Source organism: Aulonocara stuartgranti (genome assembly GCF_965226115.1).
Source record: "Aulonocara stuartgranti genome assembly, chromosome: 23".
In the NCBI taxonomy this organism is placed as follows: Eukaryota; Metazoa; Chordata; class Actinopteri; order Cichliformes; family Cichlidae; genus Aulonocara; species Aulonocara stuartgranti.
The window spans coordinates 2,466,112-2,492,500 of NC_138958.1; the positions used below are offsets into that span (position 1 = coordinate 2,466,112).

Below are 26,389 nucleotides of genomic sequence, written 5' to 3' on the forward strand. Positions count from 1 at the left end.
TAATCTGTTTGATTAGGAACATGTAGTAATCTATATGACTACGTAGAGTCCAGCCAAAATGTTCATTTTTACATGACTGTACACATGAAACCTTTCATTAAGAATTTCCACTTTTGATGTTTTGAAATACGTCTTCCATTCATCTTCATGGTTTCACTCAGATTTGAGTGTTTTAGAATACGAGATAAAGTTTACTTGACTTTGCTATAAACTTTGGATTTCTGGGGTTCAGGTTGAACTTTCTTGATCTTCTTTTTTTTCTGTTTCAGGCAAAATTACAAAAACTACTCAATGGAATCACGGACACACTTTCGTATACAGGCTGCTTTGCACAAGGCCAAAGGCAGCGGGGAGAACGGTATCCATGTGCCCTCCAGCCCATAACAAACAGAGGACGGCACACTAAGGAAAGACAGCATTTGTCTCCTACAGTCTCATCATGCCAACACACAGACCAGGACAGACCTGATTATTAGGGAATAATTTGTTAGTTTTCATCAAGAGGCTAGGGGAAGAGGCTTTTCCTCATGTGTGCCAAGCAACTGCAGCTCTGACTGGCTTCGGTGGATTTGCCCTCTTCCAGAGATATATCCTCATGAACTTTACTTCCTTCTGATTTAAAATGGAGACTAATTATGAAATGTGCCTATATTTATGAAACATTGCTTCTAGCGGGGTCGTCTGTCTAGCACTGTGGCCACCTGTAAGTGGTGCACTGGAGTACAAAACACAATCAGATTTATTTGGTGTATATTCTAAGTTGCCTCTGCTAATACCCCGAGGGTAGAACATTCCCAGTGCAGGGTACTGAGTCTGCGATTTGATGGAGCCAGAGTACCAAACAACCTTTACAGAAATGACTGACACTAGCTTCTCCAAGTCATTTGATCTGGCTGCTGCAGAGTTTCCCATTTTTTGTGTAGAATATAAATGAGCGATTATTTAAAAATAAAAATGACACACAGTGATGTTTTGTTAAGTCCCTGAGAACTAGGAGATTCCTTGTAATTGGTTACTGATCAGCAATATAATCAAAAATGATATGTTGTTTAAATTTTTACACTAAACTTTGGTTTATTCTGTTTGTCAGAGAGAGAGTGTTTTATTGCGCATTTTCCTTTTCCCCCTTTTTCTGAAACATATTACATCAGTGGTAGACACACATGTATTTTGTGAGATAGCTCTCTCCGAGTTTCCCTTTGAAGAGATGATCAAATCTAAAATCTTGTTTTATTTATAGTTGCATTTTATGGCTTTTTGCACAGAGCTTTGGAAGTCAGCCAGATATGCAACCTCTCCAGAGTAAAAGAAAAAGAATGCCTCTAAGACTTCCTCTAAGACATTTATATACTGTAAATGGCACCTTTTACACAAATTGTCCCGTTTTAAGAGGACAGATGAATGTGTCTTTTAGAAAGGCAGACTCCCTTCTTTTCCCCTCCTGGTGTGTGGGACGGCCTCCAGCAGTACTTGAGCTCGAACAAATGGGCCTTTCACGGCGAGCGGCAAAGTGCTGCGTGCTTGTCCGCCTGCTGCATCTTTAGTAGGTGAAGGAGCTCAGAAGCATCGCAACCACCACGGTCTTCCTGCTTCAGGATCATCTTCTGCTGCTCTTGTATATTACATGCTTGCCCAGAAACATCTATTGAAGCACTTGGATGTTGTAATCACTTCCTGTATATAGTAATCTGGTTATGGATAAATAGGGGTCACCTCTAACATGGTTGGTGGTTAGGTTATTGGAAAGGTTGCGTACTTGCAATAGTGAGTAATAAACCTGAACTCACATGTTGTCTCAAGTGTTGGAATTAGAGCAGTAGAGCACTGTTGTTTTATTCATGATTAGAGTTCGATTTAGGATTTAAGATGGCTTGAAGTTCTTTTTTTCTAATGGTGAAGGAAATGCATTCTTATTGTTCTAACAGCAGCTGCTCTCCAGAAATTTCCCAAAACCACTCATGTTACACTTTCAAATAACATTATTTTCATTTTTTGCTCTTTGGGTTTGCAACTGCAGTCAAATTCTAACTAATGTAGTGGCATTATCTGCATATTTTACTGGGCATGGCTACCAAAATTACGGAATGACATTCCTGTACATACTGAATGTTTCCGTTGTAATTTAACATGATGAAAAGCAACTACAAATCCAATTTTGTGTTGTCTGGTTTTTCCTTTTAGCCATTTAAGCATAACAAAACAGAGTTTACAGAGTGAAGTGGTGTTAGGTACAGAACAAAGAACTTGACTGTACATCTGTTGTCCTTATATAATCTAATCTGTTAGATAAAGTCATCTTATTTTGTTGAAGTGTGAGACTCTGGCAGTCAGGGATACGAAAACAAGGACTATTATAACACGTCATAATCTATCGAAAACACACAAAGAGAATTTAAAAAAAAAAATTATTCTAAATATTTAAATATCCAGCCGCAAGAAAAACTAAAAAGTGGGTGATCAAGTACTACTTTGTGGTCAGCAAGAGGAATAACACAAATACACTTACAAAGCTATCACAAAGGCTGTGTTTATGTTTTTAGCGAAGGGCAATTTGATCACGAATCTGATTGGCTGCTTAAAAGAGCCTACTCAAAGAAGGTAACAGCTCATTGGTTCTTTTTCAGCGGGGCGGTGCTTTGTGTTGCTACATCACCAGCTTTCGTTGTTCGGCTGCTGTCTGCAAACTGGAAAGTCCCCTTCAGACATAGAGGTCCGCGTCAGGAAAATTGCTGTTAGCGTTGTGATTTGCGTTGAGGGGTATTGAATTTTCCTTCCCTTCGATGCGTCAATAAACACAATTCTAGCTCGCTGTTTCAGCTCCGAATTTATTTATTTTTAGCTAAGCGATTAGATGTTCCCTTTCGAATGCTAGCTGGTGTTAGCAGGCTAGCTCTTTGTGTGGCTAGCAGCTAGCCGAGCGATGTTTTGTTGTTGTTAAACTGGGCAGCCCTCCTGTCGTCTGGGAAGGAGAATCATCAGCTGTGTATGGAAAAAACGCCCCATCGACGCCTTTTTCTCCTCTCCCATTGTCTGTGAAAGTGACCCTTGAAATTAGTAAAGCGAAGACGACAGAGGGGAGAGTTTGATTGAAGAGGGAGGAGATGGGAAACTGTCTGAAATCTCCCACATCGGATGACATTTCTTTGCTACATGAATCTCAGTCGGACCGGGCCAGCTACGGAGATGGTGCTGATCCCGATCAGGAGCCACCGCCCCCCTATCAGGTAACTTTCACCAACAGTTTCAGGGAAAATGAGCTCGTAGATATGTTTTGCCATGAGCAAAATTCATGAAATACCTGAAGCGTGGACAATGTCTGATAATGTGTGACGGGCTCGGCCCAAAAACGTCTGCCTTTATGCAGCTGAAGGCAAGATCAGCTGTTTACAGATCCAACATCACCCTTGGGCGGCAGAACGACTCAGTGACCCTGTCCCTTCATAGCATTGACACTAATCCGCTTTGTTCTGTCCGATGGTCCTGCCTCTGTCCGTCAATTCCCTGAAGTCATATCTTGATTCAGGCTTCACTGATACAACAGCAGCACGGCTTGCTCATTCAGAAACTCTGAACCAAATCATTTAGGCTCATGTAAGTCAGCACATAAATCTGTCATGGCCTGTGGTACACATTAACAGTGAACTTGAAACAGAGCCCAGTTCTCCATGTGTAGGAGAATTATGACTTGGTGACTTTCATAACTTTACTGCTTCTTTTGACTAATCTCCTTCAGGGCAACAACTTTGTATGATGACCTTATTTCCTGAATTAGATCATCCACAAACAGACCAGGCTATGCTGTAACTGTAAATATGATGCACAGTGTTACTTATCTTTCCTTTGAACTTGCTGGTCTGTATTATAGAGAAATTACAATGTTAAGAGACAGCTGGTATGTGTTATGTAAGCCTTGTCAGACAGTTTGCTGTTACTAGGTTAAGCTGTGCCTTATCTGTAGATTTAAGATAAGGATTTTTCTAAAGCATGGGAAACTAAAGGTGACATCAGGTCGGTACAGAAGGAGAGCTTGTGTTGTAGGATGTTACATAATGTAATGTTATATTCAGGCAAGCATGTTTTATTTTCATCACACTAGGGGTGAAAACCTAAAGGAGAGACTTTGCCAAGTTGTCCTAACATTTAAAAAGAAAAATTAACATCAAGGGCTTTCTAGCTGGATCTTGAAAAGTAATGTTTTTGAAATTAATGTGAATATACAAACACGAACACTGATTATTGGTGCATTATTTGAAAATCTAATTGAGCTTCATCAGGAAATCTTTAGGTAAATTTTGTTTTTTATAGATCTTCATATTAATTGGTAGAACTACAATGAATTTTGTACATTAGATGTTAAAAAGAAAAGAGGGGAATATACAAAATAACAAAGGAGCTATTACCATTACTTTTGCCCAAAATTAATGGTTAGCACATTTGTCTAACAAGCTAAAGATCCCTGGTTTGTTTCTGGGAGAAGACCCTGTTCCCTTTTGGAGTTGCATGAAGAGCATCTGTTTCCCGCTATGGAAAGTAGCTTCCTATCAGACAACCAGAATTGGGACATGGAAACTTGGCCCAAACACATTCAACCTCTCATTTATAAGCTTTGTCGTTTCTTAGACACTGTGTCCGAGTCGGTCAATATTATATTTGGACAGGTTGAGTATTTTTCCCCAGTTCATGTCCTTGTGTGAGCTCTGTCCAGCATACACCAGTGTGTAATTAGGTCAGCACAGTCAGCTGTGTTATCATAGATGATGAATGTTGTAATAAACCACACAATCTTTGCTAGGGGCCCTCTGGAAGAGCTCTCACTAAGCTTTCAGTGTTGTTCAGCAAGTCTGCGTGCAGTGTGTTTATACTGGCAGAGTTTCTCAAGAGGGTTAAATAACTAGTTAAAGCCTCCTTATAAAGAACTCTTTCAGAACAGCCAGCTTCTCCTTGGTGACCACAGTAATCGGCACCTTCACCACACGTTTTTTGTTCGGCATCAACACGCTTTGGGAATTTGTGGTGGAACGGGTATTAAATTCTCCCAAATGCTCCATTTAAAATTTAATTTGTTGCATTTGTGAAAGCTTTCACATGCTGCTGAGTGCAAATGTGTACTCTGGATACTGCCTGGAGGTCTGTCCTCCATACAGAGGGTGAGATTTGCAAGTCATGGTGCAAAACTTGATGCTGGCAGTGGCAACAGTGAAATCCAAATCAAGGACAATATGAGCTATAGTTGTGCTTATGCTACAAAATGAATCCGAAAGGGTAGCTTTTGTGTAGTTGTCAAATAAGCATTGACAAGGATTTATTTAATCGATGAAAAGCAATCTGTCACACTGGAACTGTTGTTGATGGCTCTAATGTAATTAAATGTTGAATTGTGTTGCCTTCTGTCATTTTCATATGTGGGCCATACTCGAGACATAACAGTCTAATCAGCACACTTTGGTTAGGATGCCCACTGAAGCCCTTAAATTGAAAAACAGGAAATGATTAATGGATTTGTCTCCAATTTAAGATTCGTTAACACTTCGTTTCTGTCTGTAGCTTAAGTTATACCTAGCCTGAGGTTTAGCCAACCTGGAAACTGTAAATAGTGCCCAAGTACATCTGTAACAAATGCAACATTTTATAAGTGCATACCTGTCTTCAGATGTTTCCCCATCGATTCTAAACAACCTCGTGAGGTTGTCTGCATGTTAAACTGATTGGAAATCACTGCTGTCTGTATACAGAGCATTCATGATCCAAAGTCCAGAACTGGCTCTGTCGACTGTATGTTGGCAGCCTGCATTTGGGGCTGTTGAATAACTTCATGGCTTATGAAGACAGTGCACAGATCTGACATTCATAACTCCATATGTGGACACTTCACATAGATGCTATAGAGAACCATGAAATGGATAAGATACTATTATAATCCTTTTTCAGGGAATTTTGGTTTTTTTGTTAGTTTTTATTCCGACTCCTCTCTTTCTCAAGTTACCTCTCAGGTATAATGTTGTGGCTAATTTTTGCAAAATCCTTGTGAAGAGGAATGGTGGGATTAATTTTTATAATTGTTACATTACACATACAGATGGACCCCCGATAAAAAAACAAAAAAAACAAAACAACAACATAAAAACAAACAAACAAAACCCCAAATACTATTTAGTAAGATGTTGACCCACCACATGTCACAAGAACAAATTCACTCTATTTTAGCAATTTCACAAGTGCCTCGAGCTCTCTTGGTGGGACGTTACACATTTCCTTTAAATTACATTCCAAAAACATTGTCACTTGTACTTGACCTTTGTCAGGTGACTCAGTTAGATTTTGTTTGTAAGTTTTGATCCAAAACATGCTCAGTCATTTAGTGTTTGTGTATAAAATTATAGTTAGAAATCCAGGGATCCGGTGATCCTTGTTAGCAAACATTTGGCAATAGCGGGGAGGAACAATTTAAGTTTAACATGAAGAGGCTGATGGATGAGCCAAGCTCATGGAGGGGCAGACATGGGCCATGATTGAGAGGTGAGAGGAAGAGTGCTATTGGATGCACTAATCAGCGTTTATTTACAGCTGCAAGAAGGGTGCAGAATACGACATACAGGCCAAATCTCACCAGTCCCTGCTTCTCCACAGACACTCAGGCCACAGGTGAAAAATAAAAAACTTTTATCCTGCATTACATCCAACTGAAAATATTTATGAACAGCACTAAGTGATGGAAGGCTTACACTTTGGTGTATCAGGATCTCGCCGAGTGTGGCTGGAAGGAGAGTTAACACCTCAAAGTCCATGGTTCTCAGATAGAAAAGACTGGAGTCTCCACTTTGGGTCAGGGACAAGTCAGTCCCCTAAGTGGAGGAGTTTAAGTATTTTCGGGTCTTGTTCTCGAGTGACTGGAATGGGGGATTGACGGATTGGGGTTGCATATGCAGCGATGTGGATGTGGTATCAGTCCATTGTGATGAAGAGAGCTGGACATAAAAGCAAAGCAGATGAGCTACATCCATATCCTCACCTATGGTCACAAGCAAGGTAGTGATTGGAAGAACGAGGTTGAGGATACAAACGGTGAAAATGAGCTTTCTAGGAAGAGCCTGCCCTCTTCCTTAGAATTAAGGTGACGAGTTCAGTCATTTGTGAAGCGCTTGGAGTAGAGCCAGTTGAGGTCTTTCTGGCATCTGGCTAGGATGCCTCCTGGGTGAGGTGTTCCAGGCATTTCCTTCTGGGAGGAGGCCCCAGGTTGAACCCAGGACATGCTACAGAAATTGTGTCTCTTGGGTGTCTTAAGAACGTCCCTGTGCTCCCCCGGATGAGCTGTAGGAGGTGGTTGAGAGAGGGAGGTCTGGGTTTCTTTGTCTAGGCTGCTGCCCTTGTGACCTGACTCTGGATGAGTAGCAGAAAATGGGTGGATGCATTTGCTTGCCCTCCTCCTTCTGCTGTGAGTTTCTTAATCTCTGCAACTCCTGTATACTTCCCTCATTCTTTCAACTACCACCAGAAATAGTTATGAAGTAGTGACGCTACTGAGTCAAATTGTTTGGAGCAGTATTGGAAAAGGATACATTAAAGTATAAATTGTCCCACACCCATTAAATTTCCTTATATTTGCCTCATTTCAGATTGTTTAGGATAAGGAAATACTCCTAGTATAATATTATTTTAAAGGCCAAATGTAAGAATTTGCAGTCTGTGCTGTCACTGGCTATAGATGGGCGATGGATGGATTTAGAAAGCCAAGTAGGGGACATGAGTCCTGTGAGCCGGCCACTTAGCCTAGCATACCATTAAAATTCTTGTCAAAACAAAACGAGTCATTGTGTGTTTGCGTCAGTTGTTTTTATAAACTGTGAAACAAAGGAGAGGGAGGTGCAGTTCAGCTGTAAGCTTATGCCTGCGTATTTTTGTGCAGACGGGCGTATAGCAGACGGTGTGTGTGTGTGTCGACTGTGGTGATTTGGACAGCAGCTGGCGAGACAGGAGCTGACTCATCTCGGTCTGGACCACAGGAGATAAGGCACCCCTGTGTGTTTTAGAGGGGGGGGTGTGTGCATATGTGTGTTCACTCTCGGCTGTAACACCAGAGTATCCTGATAGAAGCAGTGACAAGTGTTTTTATTGATCACATTTAGTCTGGCCTATATTCTACTTTCATCTTGTTTCATAGCTAAATCTTATTGGCTGAGACACTTTGCAGACTTTGAAATTTTCCCTCTTTGTTGTTGGAGTTATGATCAATTTTAGTGTTTTTTGTATAAAATGATGTCAACGATCTCAGGTTTTAATTTGTCACCCATCTGTCTGCAAATCTAATACAGGTGATATTTCTGTCTTCAGTCTGCCAGCACAGGAGGGTCAAAGAGGATCGGAAACATGTCACATAAGAACCAGTCATAAAGTTTCTCCTGATGAGGTTTTAATATGCTCTCTCACTGTAGTAGATACACAAGAGGAGCACAGTCTATCAACCAGCTGCATTACTGTTGGGATGAGAGGGCTCGCCAGCAGTTTGCTTTAAACACAGTGTGCTCAGCCAGGTTGCTTTGGTGGCACTTTCTAATTGGCCTTCAAATGTGATGGAGCCGAGAAAAAATAAGAAATGAAAACTGAAAAGTATTTTTCTGAATGATTTCGGTGCATGTAATAGAATATTGTATATTTATTTTTGAAAGTATATTGTAATGTCCCAGACTACATTCACAAACATGCTAAGAAAGTGTGCATGTGTCGCAGTCGAGGAAAACGGGAAAAACTGTGTAACTTCTTCATTGTGTCCAGATAATGGTAATGAGCTGAACTTTAGGTCCTCGGCCTTAATCAAAGGTAAGGGTTACATTACTTCATTCTTACATGATGTTGATCTTTAGCCTTGTAAGGAAGGCGGCAATAAACCCCACTGGAGGAGCCTCTGATTACCTACATTTTGTCCTAATATGGTTACAGAAACATTGGGGGCGTGGAGAAAACCGCGCTGACAAGCGTGTTATTGTACTGCAGGTCAGTGACATAGACGTGGGCTTTGCCTCCAACACAGAGCTTATCACAGAGCCCTGACTCAGCTACAAGTAAATTCTTTTGTTCTCTTCACAACTTCATCCAAAAGTTTAGTTCTCATTTTCCTCGGACTGAAAACTGAGAGCCGAGCTACAAGTAATGATGATCAGATGGCTCGGGGGGGGTTTGATTAGTATATTACAGAGGCATAACTAATGTTCATGCAGGACTTTAAATTGTGGTACAAACTATGTGTTTAAAGTTGGGTGTCGCCAACATGACATCACCTATTAAAGCCTCAAGCTGAGTATTTTTGCCTTGAACGTGCTTGTCTTTAGAAACCAGACGTGTCAAGCTGACTGGGGCAATTTTTGCAGAAAAACTGCTTTTTCATCCCTTTTTTACACTAATGGGGACATCATTTATAAGAATTAACATCCAGGTTTTTCTTTTTTCTTTTTTGGGGATGTGTTTAATATTAGTTATAATATCATTGGCCAGCATCGGTGGATCAACTTCCTGCTTTGATGAGATCATTTACCGGTGTTGGCACACTTTGAATCTTGTCCTTTTTCACGCACCACAAAACACATCCTGTGATGCTAACGCGCATCATTCGGCCCCCGTTATTGTTCTTGCTGCCGGTGTGCATGCTGCCCTGCGTTGTGTGCAAGTGTCTGCAGGTCTCGTTCAGAGATTTTGTTACTTTGCAGGGCTCAGAAGAAGAGCTAAGATTTCAGAGACTGCGAACGCTTCATGTTTCAGGTGTTGCTTCCCTTACAGCTTGATGCAGGATGCAGATAGTCACCCCCCAGCTGATTTCTTTTGGAAACCTTCCACTTATTGTGTGCATCTGCTTCCCCTACTTGCTACCATCACCTTGATTCCCGCTCACCATTAGCAGCCTGAGCCTGGCAGGCTGACAGTCGCTGCTGTAGCTGCTGTGTGCTTGGCTCAGCAACCTACAGCATGCTTGGCAGAGAGAACCAAGGTCCACCCCCCTCATTAGTTCCCCTTTCACCCTTTTGGTACCACTGAGGTCACTTAATAAACAGTTGTCAGCCCAGCTGACATATGACAACAATTACACTGCTGACCATTGCACAGTTGAGGACCCTAAACACACACAGTGCAGCTGCTGCTCCCCCCCCCCCTCCCCAAGAGGCCCCGTCTGCAGCTTTTATTATCGCTGCCTGGCTTTTAGAGTTGGCTAAAAAAATGGCTGTCAGAGGAGGAACAGACAGCCTCGACTGCTAAAATTATGCTGACTCATGGGTTAAATGTTGCTGAGAGACTGAGAGGCTAGCTAGCATCTCCATCTGTCCCATTAAAACTCTTTAGCTTTAAAAGATAGCATTTCAAACAAATTAAAAAGTAGACTGCTTGTGTGTGTCTGTGTGTCACCTCTCATGCTTAAACACAAAACAAAAAAGCAATCTCGCCCCTGAAGGTACAGTTACAATACCTTTGACACTTCTTTGACTTCTTACAGAGGCCTTTTCCAGGCATCATCTGTTTAATCGAATATGTTGTCGTCCACTTTCCAGCTGTGATTTTAATTGGGTGGACTACATATGAAAAGAAATAGACAGCACAGTGGGCAATGTCATTAAGAAAGTCATGAAGCATGAAGGACAAAACTGTGAAACCTGTAGAAACCACAGCTTTGTATGATACCAATCGTGGTTTGTTTGATTCACATTGTGACAGAAAGACACTACACTACCCACAATCCTGAATTTAAACAGCGATATTCCTGATTGGTGGAGATCGCTGTTACCATGCAAATGTCAGAAACTGGTAGAGCGGTGATTGAGGTCAGGAACAACTGTACAGTACTGATAACTAAGCTATCATTTACATACACACACAACATGAACTACAAAATCTCTTTCTGTTCAGTTTTAACAACACTGCAGCAATAAAAAGGATTTTCAGAGGTTTTTTGTTTTGTTTTAGTTTTTGATCCTGAACACATTTTGTTCCTGCCGTGATTTGCTTTGTGGCTGGTTGGTTTGGTTTAAAGCTTGAAAGTCTTTATATAAATATTTTCTGAAATATTGTGTTGTCAGGATAAACTCAGAGATGAGTAAGAAGGCTGCACGGTTATGCTGCGTTTCAGATACCTCAGAGTTCAGGAGTGTTGTCACTCTGAACCCGGCACATTCAGATGGCTAACTCGGGTCTGCTCCGAGCTTCTAATGGTGAATTTATGGTACTGTGGTTGTGTCTGTTTGTGGAGGTATTCAGGTATGCTGAGGGTTTCTCAATCTACACAAACGTGATTGTGTGCAGCTCGTAGTTTGATGTGACTGACGCTGGAACAAGAAATGAAGTAACATCACTGTCAGAAAATAACATTATATTACACTGTAAGGACAGTCAGAATACAGTGCATGCTTTGGTGTGACGATATTGTGCCTCTCATGTTTGCTTTGACTCTTTAATACTGAAACCCGTTCACTTTGACTCGCTGTTACTTTGATGACACATTAATCTTTCACTTATGTGGTTTTCCAGGCCAGTGTTTAAAAAAACCAAAGACAAGAAAAGAAACCCATCCCAGACATAATGACAGACTTTTCATTTCACACTTCTCTCGACTGAGGCTGCTTTGATGTTTGAGTCAGAAAATTATTGAGCTAGAAATATGAGCTGCTTTAAATTGGCATTTAAAAAAAACAGTTAATGCTCAAAACCCAAATGGATTTGTTTCCTGCTGGGATCCTTATTTGTTAGGAAAATGTGCATCAGTTAGAAATACTGTTAAATAAATAAAGTTACTTTTAATGACGTGAACTAGAACAACAGTAAGATTTCCCATCGCATGTTGGTATCGGCTGCAGTGGCTTATGGGTGTGGGGAAACACTACCATCTACTGCCTGAAATCATTAGCTTACAGCATGTCCAGACATCCAGGCCTAATAGACTGCTTTAGATACTGACGATGGATATTGTGAGGATGTGAGTCTTATTTTGGGCCGGCTTCTCGACACTGACAGTTATATATTAGGAGAGTTTGTTGGATTGTGAGATTGTTGCACTCGAGTACTTTGATTTTGTAGAGGACTAAAGTGAATGAACCCGTCTGCTTGTTAAGCTGAGGGATTTTATGTGATAAGCCTCATCAGTGTTGTACTGGCAGAGTTTATTTTTATGTCCCGGCTCACATAATAAGTTTGTGCCATAATCAGGAGTTTTTCTTCTTTCCTTTTTGAAAGAGAGAAGGCCCAAATCTTCCTTTGTTAAAGTAAATCCAGCACAGATATAGCCTGCTGAGAGAGTCGGTGACGATATCCTCTCAAACAATACTTTTTTTTTTTTTTTTAAAGGCCAACTTTGAGGTGTATTTTTCAGACGTTTGTACTTAGTGTTTCTCATCAATTCTTCCCCTGCCACAGCTTTCATGTTACAGATTTTGTAAAGTAGACTTACTCAACAGTGTTAAGCCTCTTTATGTTGTCTCTTTTCTTCCTGCAGGAGCAAATCCATGTGCCTGTCTACCATCCGACGCCCAGCCAAACCCGACTGGTCACTCAGCTGACCGAAGAGGAGCAGATCCGAATCGCTCAACGCATCGGGCTTATCCAGCACCTCCCAAAGGGCGTGTATGACCCGGGAAGGGATGGATCCGAGAAGAAGATCAGAGAGTGAGTAGAAGCTCTGAGTGGGCAAACACAAATACTGCTTCACTGCAGAATTCAAGAGTTACATACGTTTCAAACAGGAGTTTATTCACTGAGTTACTGCTTGGTTTTCCACACAGCTTCATGTTGGCACATTCCAGTAAAATTCAGAATATAATAAATTCTTGTTATTAGCATGAAAACATTGCTTTGATACAGAGATGTGTAGTTACAGTACAGCACAAACCTTGATATTTTTGGGGGGAGCCGCCCACTTTGATTTTAGGTGGGTTGGATAAGTAAAACTCTCCTTTCTGTCTGTGCAAAGGAGTTTTTTCTGTCATTGGTTAGTGCAGCAGTCAAATTACAGCAACGCTGGGAGAGAGCGAGGGGAAGTCATGCAGCGAGTGGTTGTGGGTTGGACTCAAATCTGGCCGCTGCACTCCAGCTGTGTGGCATGTGGTCGCCTTAGTTAAAGTGGAACCCAGTGTAAAGAAGTCTTACTACACATTTAGATATCTGAATATGATAACTGCAATTTCAACAGTATGTCTCTGTTTTTCTACGTGATAAAGAAATGCTGCTATAGTAAACTAAAGCCTGTCAGCGTGAGCATTTAAATTGTAAGAATACGTGTAAAATGACAGAACGCGCTCTCATTGCCCAGACTGTCCTGTAATTATTATCAGGGGCAGTTCCAGTTTCAAACTTTTAGGGGGGCTCAGCTGCCAATCATAATCTCAGCAGTGCCTTGTAATTAATATTAATGCAATGTGCTGTTTGCGACTGTAATCAGCCCTTTTGACATTTGCAAACCTCAATTCAGTTGGATAAACATTAGTTTTACCTTCAAAAGCAACATAATTACCGTATTTTTTGGACCATAAGGCGCACTGTCAATTTTTGAGGAAATTAAAGGATTTTAAGTGTGCCTTAGTCTGAAAAATACGGCAGTTGGATGACCTATTGTAGTGTCTAAGAACAGACACTGCAGTAGATCCTCTCTCTCCATCCTCCTCACTTGACTAGAAACTAGAAAATGACAAAGATATAATCTTATAATAATTATTATAAGAGCATCGACAACAGTACAGCACACTGCTTAGTTATCTCAAATGAATGAATGAATCAGTGAATGTGAGTGAAACAGAAGCTGCAGCTTTATCATTTTTGGTGAATTTGATCACATGTCCACTCTTACCTGTTTCCTTTTGCTCTCTGTCCTCCTCTGTCTTTGTGCCGTCACCCAAAAATTATATGTTACAGTGAATAAAAGGCATAAACCGATCATTATCAGTTCATAGCAATATTCAAACTGAATCCAGGCTGCTGCGGGACATAGACAGGTTGACATTTTGACTTGCGGTCACCTGGATCTGGAGCTCTGTCAACTTCAGGTCCCAAAGTCAAACGAACACTGCAGCATCACTGAGAGTTTAAACTGTCTAAAGTCTTTCATCTTTAATAAAATGATCAGCTTTGCTGCTTTACCAGGTGTAACAATGAAGTTTAACATCCAGGCATCCATGAAAACAGCATTTATTAAATTTAACTGAGTTAGAAGTTAGCAGGAAGTTAGCTCGCTAGCTTCCACCTGATATAGCATGTTCTGACTGAGAGATGAATCTTTTAGATCAAATGTTTTGAATTAAATAATTATTTTTTTATCTCAAAAATGTCATATTATTTATTCTGCATTTTATTTTATTCCAAATTCCAGGGATGTGCCTTTAAATTGAGAAGTAATCATTTATCATAGTTGAAGGTCTGTCTGTGTATTTTTTGTTTTTTACTTGTTTTGTTGTTTCCTGTGTAGTTGTGCTGTTCAACCAATGACTAGTGTGTTTTTAATAAGACAAATGTTGTTCACCATTGCAGGTGTGTCATCTGTATGATGGACTTTGTCTACGGAGACCCGATCCGGTTCCTGCCCTGCATGCACATCTACCACATGGACTGTATCGATGACTGGCTGATGAGATCCTTCACTTGCCCCTCGTGCATGGAGCCTGTGGATGCTGCACTGCTTTCCTCCTACGAGACCAACTGACACGAAACCCCTTTGGACTAAACCGGACACGCACAAACACATGTATACGCTCACACAAACACGGACATGAATTATGCATAAAAATGAAAATATACAAAACACTTCCATCTTTGCTGTATCCTGGATTAGTAAGATGGCGATTATAAAAGCAGTGATTATGTTAAAGATGTACAATGAATTCTGTGTGGGTGTACGTAAGTGTTTGTCTATTTGTGTGTGCACAATTTCCTCAGTTGGCCTGCTGGACAGGATTACATCTGGGAAAGGACTGGAAGAATGAAGGGTTTTTTGTGGTATGGACAAGCAGGACTGAGGAAAGACGACAGAGGGCGGTGGAATGCACAGGGGCGTTGTAACGGGACATCGAAGGCAATGGATGGTGGATTCATCGTTACGGTTCAGAAACTTTATCAAGGTCTGGTTTTAAATTTGCGATACACGCACCTTCCTCCTTAACTTTGGGCGCGGTGATTGGAATGAGCCTGAGAGAGACTGCAGGACTGCTCTCACCTGATTACTGTAACGCCACGCTGCAGGACGGAGGAGAGAGGACTTCCGAATCCTTCAGAAATGCTGCCATATGCCTCTCTGTCAAAACTGCTGCAGAAGAACTGTTGCAGAAACAGATATGTGATTTTAAGACTGCCAGAGATGGACATCAGACTTTGGACTGCTAACTTACGATTTATTCTGCACATGTACCAGAGGCCTGTTCTCAGACGGGCCTTGAGTCGTCTCTGTACAGACGTTTCCTGAGAAAAATGAGATCAGTAGCTCGGTGGATTCACTGTCCGGTGACTTTGTGAAATCTGTTTGTTTTGTCAGGCAGCATAAGGGCTCTGTTAACCAGTGTTTACCACCAACACAGACATGACTAAAGGAAGTGCAGTGTGTGCTGATGTAATGGGCTGTGGTAGAGTTTTGTTGTTAAGGTCTTGACTTCTTATTCAGTGAGATGTCACATTATTGGCCAAAGCACAAGTAGACCAGTTAACAAACCATAAATACACACGAGACATTTGCACTTCCTAATCAGACCAGAGACAGGAGGACCACATGCAGTTGTAATTATGTGAATGTAAAGTATCTGATTTGCTTTATGTGCATCCTCTTTACCACTGCAGTTATTTGTAATGAAAGCCACTGTCTCTGTGGAGTGGGAGCAGAGTACTTAATTTATTATAGAAATTAACCAAACTACTGAATTAATTCCAAGGATCGTGTCCCTGTTCTTTGTGCTGAAGACAAAATTAAAACGTAGACAAGGTTGGGCTTTTTTAATGTGCTTGGAAAATCAATTTCCTGTCCTCCGAAACAGGCGGTGAAAGAGTGTGATGTGGTCATAATGATGGAGTATGCAGTTATGTTTGGTTTCAGTTTAAAAATGTTCGGTTTCTATGCATTTGTATTCTCATTTTCTTGGCATCGAGTTGAGTCCTCTGAACAGGATTTCTTTGCCGCATTATAAAATGTCCATTGCCCAAGTCACCAGGTTTACAATAAAAGCACAAAGAAGTACAACATTTTCTTTGATAGTGTCCTTCCCCAGCTAACGTTAGCATGTGAGTGAGTCTGTAAATGTAAATCCTGCAGAAAATGGTTGATATTTAAGCTCCCCTTGCATACAGATCTCTGTGATCTGTGAATGCTTTTCAAGGACCTTTGTGTTTTGCGAAATTTGGTGGGTGGGCAGGTCGGTGGCTTAGTTTTTGCACAGTACTGTCATGTACGTAACTCTTTATGTTCTAAATTGTCCATCATTAGGGTGGAGCTCCATGGCCTTAGGTTACACATAAGTGAAGGGTTGATATCTGTTGCTAAAATGTGAGCACAGGTGGTAATAGGCAGACTGCAAATGCTGCTGCTGAGCTGTCAGACATTGTACATGTCATGTAATGAAGACTACAGGAGGTGTATCAGAAAATGTCCCAGTACATTGTCACAAACTAATAAATGAACTCTGTGTGTATCGTGGTTCTTTGGTTTCCTCCTGGCTCTTAAGCACGTTTCGATCTGCGGCTCCTTGCAGTGGAAAAGCAGATGACACATATCCTCTGGTTTCAGTATGAACTTGATCACACCCAAGTGCAGCTGACCAATAACTGTGGTTATAAATGTGCCATCGTAACTCATTCAGCTTCCGTTTTCCACCAACACTAGTCTGGTCTGGAACCATAGTTCATGTTTCCTGATTCAACACTGGCAGCAGCTCCAGTGCCATGAAAAAGTATTTGCTGCCTCCTTGGTCGCAGTTTTTTTTTTTTTTTTTTTTGCACGTTTCACACAAATTCTTCGGATTAGATTACAAAATGCATTTATTAGGGCAAAAAAGCTATCCAACTCTCCTGAGCCTTATCCAAAAAAGTAATTGCACTATTTTGTTTAATGATGTATTAACTGTAATTAACTGCATTTGTTTTTGGAAGCTGAGTTCAATTTCACTAGCCACACACAGTACATTATCCACAAATGGGTAAAACCTAGAATGGTGACGAACATTCTCAGGAGTGGAGTAACAAACATGAGCCAAGAATGCAATGACAGGCCACAAAACACCCCAGAACAACATAGAACTGTGGGTCTCACTTCCTTCAGTTAAAGGTTATGATTTAATAATAGGAAGTGGGCTGGGAAAAAATGGCACCCATGGCCGAACTCGAAGGAAAAAAAGAACAAAAAGGCTCACCTAACATTTGCCAAAAGCCGCCATGATGATTCCCGAGACCTTCAGTAAAATATTCTATCCGATTGTTCAGTCTGACGTCACTAGCCGTGTCTGGGCCTAAACTCTGCTGCAGGTCCATATATCAAACGATCACTGTGGCATTACTGAGAGTTAAAACACTGTCTAAAGTCTTTCATCTTTAATAAAATGATCAGCGTTCTGCTCTACCAGGTGTAACAATTGAGTTTAATATCCAGGCATCCATGAAAACGGAATTTATGACATTTAACGGAGTTAGAAGTTAGCAGGGAGTTAGCTCGCTAGCTTCTATCTAAATACAATATAGCATGTCCTGACTGCGGGGTTTTGGAAACAAATTAAAACATACAGCTTTCTTATCACTTCCAGCATAAATGAAGACAGAAAACTAAACAGCAGTGACGTTTGTAGGGTTACTGAAGTTGGGCTAGCTGGTATATAATGATGTGCTACGTGACTGCTAGCGACACAGCTATGTTAGCATAATATAAACACGCTAACTTTTTTTCCACTCGATAAAAGTTAGCGTGAGTGTTCTCGGTGGTCAGGAACAAATGTAATCACATGGCAGGATGCTGTAAAAGGACCAGACTTCAGCCAGGAGAACAACTGAGATAATCCATCCACAATACGAGGTTAGTCATTCATATACTGCTGCATGGGCTGGGCTGTAGTTACATCCTAAGGTTTTAAAAACTGAGCTTAAATAAATGATTAGCGGTAATAAAAGCCGAGGGAGGTCAACAGTGATCACTGACTGTTTTAGGAGCTTTTTGAGATCAAATAGAAGAAAATACAAAACATTAAACATGTTAACAACACAAAAGCCATATTTTTTTTAAATGAACTTTATTTACAACAATAACAATGACAATCTCAAAGAGACAAGCGACATATTAAATCAATCAGAACAGAATCACACAAAAGCCATATGCAGACTACTTTAGGCCCGGAAGTAGGATTCGTCACGTCATCACTTAATAATCGGATTGACTAAGGAGATAAAACTTGAACTCCCCCTCCCTCTCCTGCTGCTACTTCAATCATGAAACTGATCAATGATCAGCTGATCGGCTTTTCTGTCGCCAGTCCGTCTCTCTTGTTTGTTTTTGGCTCACTTCGTGCCAAAAAGAGGAAACCAGCGGCTGAACAACAGAAGCACATTTAAGCTTGATAAGCTGTTGTTAGAATTAATTTAATATTACTTTCTACACCAGGATCTTTTTCTATGTAGCTGAGGGATGGTAACTGTGCAGGGGTGGATCTAGCAAAGTTTAGCCAGGGGGGCTGATAGGGCATGAACAGGGAAAAGGGGGCACAAAGACATACTTTTCTTTCTTATTCTCATTTAAAATGTCCAGCTTTTAATAAAAAAATTATCCGAATCTTACACCCAAAGTTTTAATCTTATGTAAAATGTATAGAAGTCCATTACTGTATATAGTAACTGTTAAGTCTAATATACCCTAGTAAGCTATAGTACTTTTTCCTTTGGGAAGATACCATCTGTGCAGTCTGCAGTTCTGTTGAAAAAAGATATTGAATCTATTTAATTATTCTTGAAAAATAATTTATTTCTGTGCATTTTTTTCACACTGCATCAAATTAAAGTTTATTACGTCGAGTAAGCATCATGAGGTGGAGGGTGGTTCCCTATTTTTTTTTTTTTTTGCTGGGAGTTTTAGAACCCTATTGGTTAGGTTGCTTACTCTTTAAAATACCAGAATAGGAAGGATGGTGTAGGTTTAAGTTTATAAGATTGATCAGTTTTGCTGAACTATGAAATATTTTGTTGTATTTTTTGCATACAGGTATGACAGAATAGCTTTAGTGTTGTTGTTTATTTAAACTTGAGTATGAACTTATACAAAATGCAGCAAGATATTTAAAAAACAGTTTTATTGATTAAAACACACTATATCGGATTCTGATCGGTATCGGCAGATATCCAAATTTATGATATCGGTATCGGACATAAAAAAGTGGTATTGTGCCATCTCTAATTTAAAGTATTAAATATTTTTTAAGACGCATCATCAGTTGTGGACCTTGGATTCATTGGGTGTTCTAACATAAAATGTTTTTCATCTGAAACTTTTTTACTGCGACAAATATGCAAAAAATAACAAATGTACCACACTATGTGTACATCTGTGATCCTTTCATAAGCTTTTCAGTTATGAAGGGATGTGTAGAAATCCCCGAACACACCCACAACCGACGCTGGAAAGTGAATCATGTCTGCTCAGCACAAAGCTGCACAAAGTTTTGCTTAGTCACAAACCCAGAGTGAGGGCTTCTAATTAAGATAACCAAACTCACAGGAATTTTAGGTGAATTCTTTGGATTTTTAAAAAACCTACTAAAGATTTAAAGAGTAGGGTAAGTAAAGTTTTAATGGTTACTTGCAAAACCTTTTCTTGTTGGTAAGAGTAAATATGACTGTGATGTGCTAAAGGAAAATAATAAAACAGACAATACAGAAGAAGAAAATTGCACGTGTGATTTATTTGCGTGCACAAAAAACAGAAGACCGTAGGTTACAATTAGATGATACACTTTGATGCTTGCTGTTTGGTACAACATAACTTTGTACTAACTTTGAAGCTTTAGATAAATGTTAGCCCAGACACAAAGGTGCCAGGGGTTTTCTGAGAGCTTTCATTGATGACCAGAACATAACACCATCAAACAAAATGCAGCATCAAAAAGAAGTTAATGTTTATGTGACTGTGTCGGAAGTGTGTAGATGCACCTAATGGTGAATGTGAAAGCAATGTTTCACAGTATGTAAGGTATTAGTTTGGTAAATGCATAAAAATAACAATGAAAAACACTTTTATGCACTCAGCTTCACAGTTTTTCAATAACCATATGAAAGAGTCACATTCTCTCATTTAGTAAGCAAGTGTTGCAAAGTATTCTTTCCACCAGACTGTGAATATAAATCCCAGATTTTTGTTCTTTAGTTTTTGTAGCGCTAATTATTGTTTTTAACGTATAGACGTGTTCAATGTCCGGCAAAAAAGTTCGGGAAACAAAAGATCAGAAGAAGAAGTTGCTTTCCAAACAGACTCCAGGCTCTCTTAATCACATCCTTCCTCTTAGCTGTGGGAGAAAAATGTGGAAGTTCATGGCACATATTTAACCTCTGCATCCATGCATACTAACTAAAATTAGACCTGAAAAATTATAAAATAAGTGGAACTACAATGTGTTTTACAGTCTATAAAAGTTAAACATTTTCACTGTGTCGTCAGCTCCACGAGGCATGAGCGCAAATTTGATTTTAACCCTGGGATAAATTTTAACTGACATTGAAACCTCTGTTTGTTCCGAAGCAAAAGACAAAACTGGTTTGTCACCTTTAAACTGTTCGTTGCGCTCAGCCCGCTTACATCCTCCACAACGCTGTCATTTGCCTCAGAATGAATAATTCTTGTCCAGGCTCGTCTAACACATCTCTTAATTATTGCTTTTGGTCCATAAATGAAAGCTTTGTCACCAGCATTGGTGGAGCTGAGGTGGGGGGGGCTTACTGGGCTTAAGCCATGGCATGGGAAAATCAAGAGATATCAACCAAGACACCAGGAAAAGACCTGTGGACCTCCATTATCTAAATATCTAAATTTTTAGTCTGATTTGATGTTTTACAATTAAAGTGTTTGTGTTTTTACCTGAAGAGTATGTAAACTGTATATTTGATGATGTTGGTGTTTGGCTTGATTGTCAGCACAAAGAGGGAGAGAGAGGAGCAGAGAGGGAACAAGAGCAGGTGAGACAGACATGTTTGAACTGTTGTAGTCCTGTTTTAATTCCGGATCAGTTCTGGGTCTGGTTGAATTGGGGTTTAGTCCTCGTGTCTTGATACAGCCCTGACTTTGTTCTGCCTTGCTGCTTAATTAAAAAACTAGTTTACGGTGTCCTGCATATGTGATATATATATTATTCTTTTTCGACCAAAACTCAAAACACAGCCTAATAAATCTTCAACATGTGGGCACATGTGTCAAACTTGTTATTGTTATGCATGGCCCGGCGATGGCCAGGTGCTAATAACACACAAACTACAGATCCCATAATGCAGCGCTGCAGCCTCCTTTTCGAACGCTAGGCTAACTGGGAACATTCCCGCTCAATCAAGTCAAACTTCTGTTATTGTGAAGCTAGCCGCTCACAATGGTGGAGAGAAAAGTTGATTCTGAAAGCAGAGCCTTTCAGTGCCAGTGGGAGACTGAATATATGTTTACAGACATGCTGGTAAACCCGTGTGCCTTATTAGTGGAGCTAAAGTGGCTGTAATTAAGGAATTTAATTTAAGACGGCACTGCAAGACAAAACATCAGGATAAGCTGAAAAACCTAAATGCAGAAACTACAGAAAGGAGAAGAGCTAAAGAAGAATCTGACATTTCAGCAGACGTTTGTCACCAGAGCAAAATCACAAAGTGAAGCTGTTGTGAAAGCAAGTTTAATTGCGTTGGCAGCAGAGGAGATAGACAAATCAGGGGTTAGGAGCATGTAATTATCACCATAACCCAAACCGCAAATTTTATCTGAGCTAACGGTTTAAATCACCGTCAGTTTCAGTCTTTTATGTGGGAAATAGATTCAGAGTTTGCCGACATTCCTCATCATACAGAGGTCCGCTGGCTGAGTTGGGATAAAAGTTCTCAATCGAGTTTTTGAGCTCAGCAAGGAAACCTGTCAGTTCATGGATATGGCATGTATGATGCGGTGAAGGCATTTCAAGTGAAGCTGTCACAAATGCACCAGTGCAACCTGCCTCACTTTCTCTGTTGCCAAGTAATGTTGAACCAAGTCGGCGCACTTTGCTGATAAACTGAGCGCACTGCGCACTGAGTTTGCGGCGCTTTGGGGACTTTGAAGTAGTGATGTGTCAGTCGGGAACGAAATGGCTCTTAGAGCCGGATCTTTGACGTGAACGACGCGAGCCGGCTGCTTATGGCGAGCCATGTTTTTCTTTTTTTTTTTCCTTTCTCTCACCCTCTCGCACTTTTTTCCGCTTCACTCCGCACGCGAGCCTTGTGCTTTGCTCTGGGATGAGGGGGGAGGGGGGGTAGTTACACTCAGTAGCACAGGAACAGAGCGGGAGGGAGAGAGAGAGAAAGAGAGCCAGGGACAACAACATCACATTAGAGAGGTATAGTAATCATCCACAACTATTTTCAGTTGCAGATGATAAAGGATTCAGAGAGAGAATATTCATCTTCTTTTTGTTTTCATATTATAATTTATACTTAATTGTGTTGTGGTTTGCAGTGTTTTGTGTCGTTTCACTTGAAATTTGTTTAAAAGGAAAAAGCTGAAAATTTAAATATTTAAAAGTTGAACTGTGACTAGTTGGTTTTTGTATCATATGATTTATTTATTACATTTTATGTGGAGTGAATAAATAAATGTCTATTTATGGTGGCCCCTACAGACAAAGCACGTAAAAACTCCAAAACACATACAAAACACAACAGAAGTGCTCCAGGATGCTAGGGCGCAGTGTTGAGCTTTTGTTACCTAGAGGCTACACAAGCCAGGAAGTACCAACGACCGGATTTGGTGTGTGGTAGTAACAGGTAAATGAACATTTTTTTGAATTATTTGAATATATATGAGTGCTTGTGTATAAATACACAAACAATACACATATGCTTTCAATTGTGTAATTTAAGTGATCTAGTAGCTCTGCTTTGGAAGTTCAGTTAACGCTAGAAATGTGTTTTGGAGTTTGTACGTGTTTTGTCTCTAGGGGCCACCACATATATTTATGTATAAACATATATAAATAAAACCACTTCTTTTTTGCATTAGTAATTCCTTTTGTGCATAATTTTATATTGTTGTTAATAATAAATTAATTAAAGCAACAAAACAACCCGAAGAGCCGGTTGGGAGCCAAAAAAGCCGGCTCTTTGTAAGTCGAGCCGAAAGAGCCGGTTCTCTAAAAAGCGCCAAAAATCCCATCACTACTTTAAAGCACAAAAAGAGAATTTCGAGCTGCTTCGCAACCCATTTACGTGGAAACTGCACCTGTGCAGATTCAGATGGAGCTGCAGTGTAATGGTAAACTCGAGGCAAAGTACAACCCTGAATGGCCCGCACAGTTTATTAGTTCCATTCCTGAAGCAATGCCCAGCTCCGTCTACATGCGGCTCCAACCTTGTGTATGCTTTCATTAATTTTTTTCTGGGGTTATTTCTAACTTGCATAATTTTGACAGGATATATTTTTATGAAGAGCAAAATATTAAAAGTTTTTTTTAAGTTTATTTATTCTGGAATAATATTCCTGTCTGTTTTTATTCATATTTATGTTTAAAAAAAACATTGTTTTAGTGTGTTCAATAAATGTTTATCTTGTTTGGCCCGCGACCTAAAGTGTGCCTTGAGTTTTGGCCCCCTGTGCATTTGGGTTTGACACCCCTGCTTTAGGGCTAAGCCCCGGGTGTTTAAAAACAACAAAAACAACACACAAAAAACCCATGTATATCGGGAACTTTGTGGTTGCAGACACCTGAGGTGAGGTTAAAATAAATCACACTTGCTCTGCTGCAGGTTCAGCTGCCCGGTCCTGTTTGAGAGAAAAAAGCTAAAGAAGATGCGGCGAGTGCGCATGAACTGCTGATTTGAGCTGATTTCAGAAAGAACAGCTTTAACACAGCGACCTCCGGTTTCCTCTAGAAATGAATTGACATAAAAAGCTTGTGAGCTCAGGCCGTGCCCCTCAGCTGATACACTTCAAATGCAAGTTACATTAATTCAAATTCTGGTTATGAAGAACTAAAAACAGCCGTATCACCGGCAGGTGATTCCAAGCTCGGTGTAATTATTTGCTTCACAGCAGTTTAGTTCTTCTGCAGCGATCGCGGTGACCAACATGACTGTGCAGCTCAGACTTTGGGAAGCACCCCTCACGTCTCTCTGAAACCTAAAACCAGTCATTCATCGTCGTTCGTGTGCGGCTAGTGTTTAGTTTGGGTGATCATATCTGCGCCTAAATAAAATTATTCCAACTTTTAGTCTCATCTGCGATCTAACAGATATGTTTGCACTTTCATAACTGTGGCTACATTAATCTGTGGCGTGCGCGCGCGCATATTGTTGTTGTAATTACGCGCGTTTCTGGAACAGCAAAATGAGACGAGCCAATGCCCCCCTGTCTGTGGGCCTTACAGTCTGCTGTCGACCATGACTGTGGTGCTATTTATAAGAAACTGGCCCGAAAAATCAGCTCTGTGTTTATGCCTCAGAAACCGGAAAAAGAAAAAAAAGTGCGTTAAGAGATGAGAAGAACACGGTATGAAAAACTGAACAACAAGACGGTCGGTTAATTTCAAACTAAATGAAAACAGGAGCGCGCGCCTTTATTATGTTAATGCGCACGAAAGATTTTAAGTTTCACTTTCGGTTAAATGTTTCGAGCTGAGTATCAAAAAGAGGCGCTTTATTAGAGTTCAAAGCCTCGCTGACGAAACACAAGAAACAAACAAACCAGTTCAATCTGTGAACTGGAAAATAATATTTTAATAATTTTATAGTAAAGGTGACAGCAGCATTATGTTTCCTTTACATTCAGAAACGCTGTTTTGTGGCACACAATGGACGGGCCTCAGAAAGCTCAGTGTGTTTCCTCAGAGTCTATTGACAGATTTTAACGATTTGACTATTAACATGTAAAATCAGGCCAAGCTCAAGCTCACGTTGATTGTTTGGTTAACAGTAACTCGGTGCTTTCTGTAGCTGTTGTGGTAAGTTGTGTGACTTTGGAAAGTACCCCATATATCTGTTTGCATCAGCTCCTGAGGCTGGTCTGAAAGCTTTGACATATTTGCCTGTGTTAATCTATGAGCATAGCAGTTTATGACGATGTTTATGATTTAAAGCAGCTTGTTTTTCCTTAAATTCATTGTGTAGCCTGTAAAGGTGCATACTGGTTTAATAAGTATAAAATTGCTCCTTGCACTACTCTCTGTAGTGTAAATCTTATGGCTTTACTTCCTAACTTCTGCTTAGTAAACATGTGAAAGCACAACTGTACTTAGGTGACTGTAAATGTCACCTAAATATTAAAGAAAAACAGAATACAAATTTGATTTCATTTGTTAATGTAATAGCAAAGTAAGATGACTCAAATGCAACAGATTTAAACACACAGCACATGTTGTGGCCACAGACAGTAATCTGCTCATTTAGTTTCACAAAGGTTCTAGAAACAAATGAAAGATTATAGTGCTTCAGCATAAATGCAATCCATTATTATTATTATTATTATTATTATTATTAAGTCTATATGTAAGCTGATAGAAACAATAGTTTCACTCTATCCACGACCACTTATCCCTGTGTTATTTATTATTAAATTTAACTGAATTTTATTTTTTATTTTTCAATATGTATCTTTTAGTGTTGAAAATATGAAAAAAAAATTAAGACCATTATGTGTGTTATTGACGTGACATAATTTTTACATCTCACTGTTATGCTCCAGCAGCTGGAATTTGTCCACTAATGTCATTTTAGGTCATTCATAATTAAACCAATAAGGTCAGAATTACAAAAACTAACAGAACAAGAAAAAACAAACTCACGCCTGAAGCCTTAAAACTCACAAAACTACAAAATATTCAGAGCACAAACCACTGTACTGACATGTAAAATAATTAGCCTACATCTTTTACATGGCTCTTTATTGCTAAACACACAGACACACACACACACACACACACACACACACACACACACACACACACACACACACACACACTACACTAAAACTTTTGTTTTGTTCCTTTATTTTGTGTTTTTGACTTAACTGGGCTCAGGAAAAATCCCTCCCATATTATTTTGGGAGCAGAAACTCTTCTCGTGTAAGGTGCAGTTTGATCCACTCACTGATGGTTTTGGATGAACGTGGCTGTGTCCGTGTGGCCATTGCCGCGCGCGAGCTGCTCGGCGGTGAGTCCGTCATTGTTGCGTACGCCGCGATTCTCGGTGTATCCAATGAGCAGCC

At 40.1% G+C, this 26,389-nt stretch overlaps 3 protein-coding genes across 5 annotated transcripts in view; 2 read left to right on the forward strand and 1 right to left on the reverse strand.

Moving 5' to 3' along the window:
* ttc39a (tetratricopeptide repeat domain 39A) overlaps positions 1-2,153 on the forward strand; it is a 34,557-nt gene extending 32,404 nt beyond the window's left edge. For both annotated transcript variants that reach the window (XM_082522799.1, XM_082522800.1), the window contains one exon: positions 270-2,153. In XM_082522799.1, the coding sequence (XP_082378925.1) occupies positions 270-384 (115 nt within the window). In that variant the 3' untranslated portion in view covers positions 385-2,153. The remainder of the gene's footprint in view (positions 1-269) is intronic.
* Positions 2,154-2,615: 462 nt separating this feature from the next.
* Positions 2,616-16,636, forward strand: rnf11b (ring finger protein 11b). The gene is made up of 3 exons (XM_082522801.1): positions 2,616-3,224; positions 12,467-12,636; positions 14,491-16,636. The coding sequence occupies exons 1-3, from the start codon at positions 3,102-3,104 to the stop codon at positions 14,660-14,662; spliced, it is 465 nt and encodes a 154-aa protein (XP_082378927.1). The 5' UTR covers positions 2,616-3,101; the 3' UTR covers positions 14,663-16,636.
* A 478-nt stretch (positions 16,637-17,114) lies between these two features.
* Positions 17,115-26,389, reverse strand: part of LOC309700237 (cyclin-dependent kinase 4 inhibitor B-like) — a 12,608-nt gene continuing 3,333 nt past the window's right edge. The window contains exons 3-4 of one of the 2 annotated variants that reach the window (XR_014274606.1): positions 26,193-26,389; positions 17,115-20,474 (exon numbers count right to left, since the gene is read on the reverse strand). The exon at positions 26,193-26,389 is cut by the window's right edge and continues 51 nt beyond it. Coding sequence is in view for 1 of the 2 variants with exons in the window: in XM_082523692.1 (XP_082379818.1) it covers positions 20,471-20,474; positions 26,272-26,389 (122 nt within the window). In the remaining variant the exon portion in view is untranslated. The remainder of the gene's footprint in view (positions 20,475-26,192) is intronic. The other variant, XM_082523692.1, reaches the window with a different exon arrangement.

Coding starts and splice junctions, on each gene's coding strand:
- rnf11b (XM_082522801.1), top strand. CDS start 3,102: ATGGGAAACTGTCTGAAATCTCCCACATCGGATGACATTTCTTTGCTA. Junction 3,225..12,466: donor AGCCACCGCCCCCCTATCAG/GTAACTTTCACC, acceptor TTCTTCCTGCAG/GAGCAAATCCATGTGCCTGT. Junction 12,637..14,490: donor TCCGAGAAGAAGATCAGAGA/GTGAGTAGAAGC, acceptor TCACCATTGCAG/GTGTGTCATCTGTATGATGG.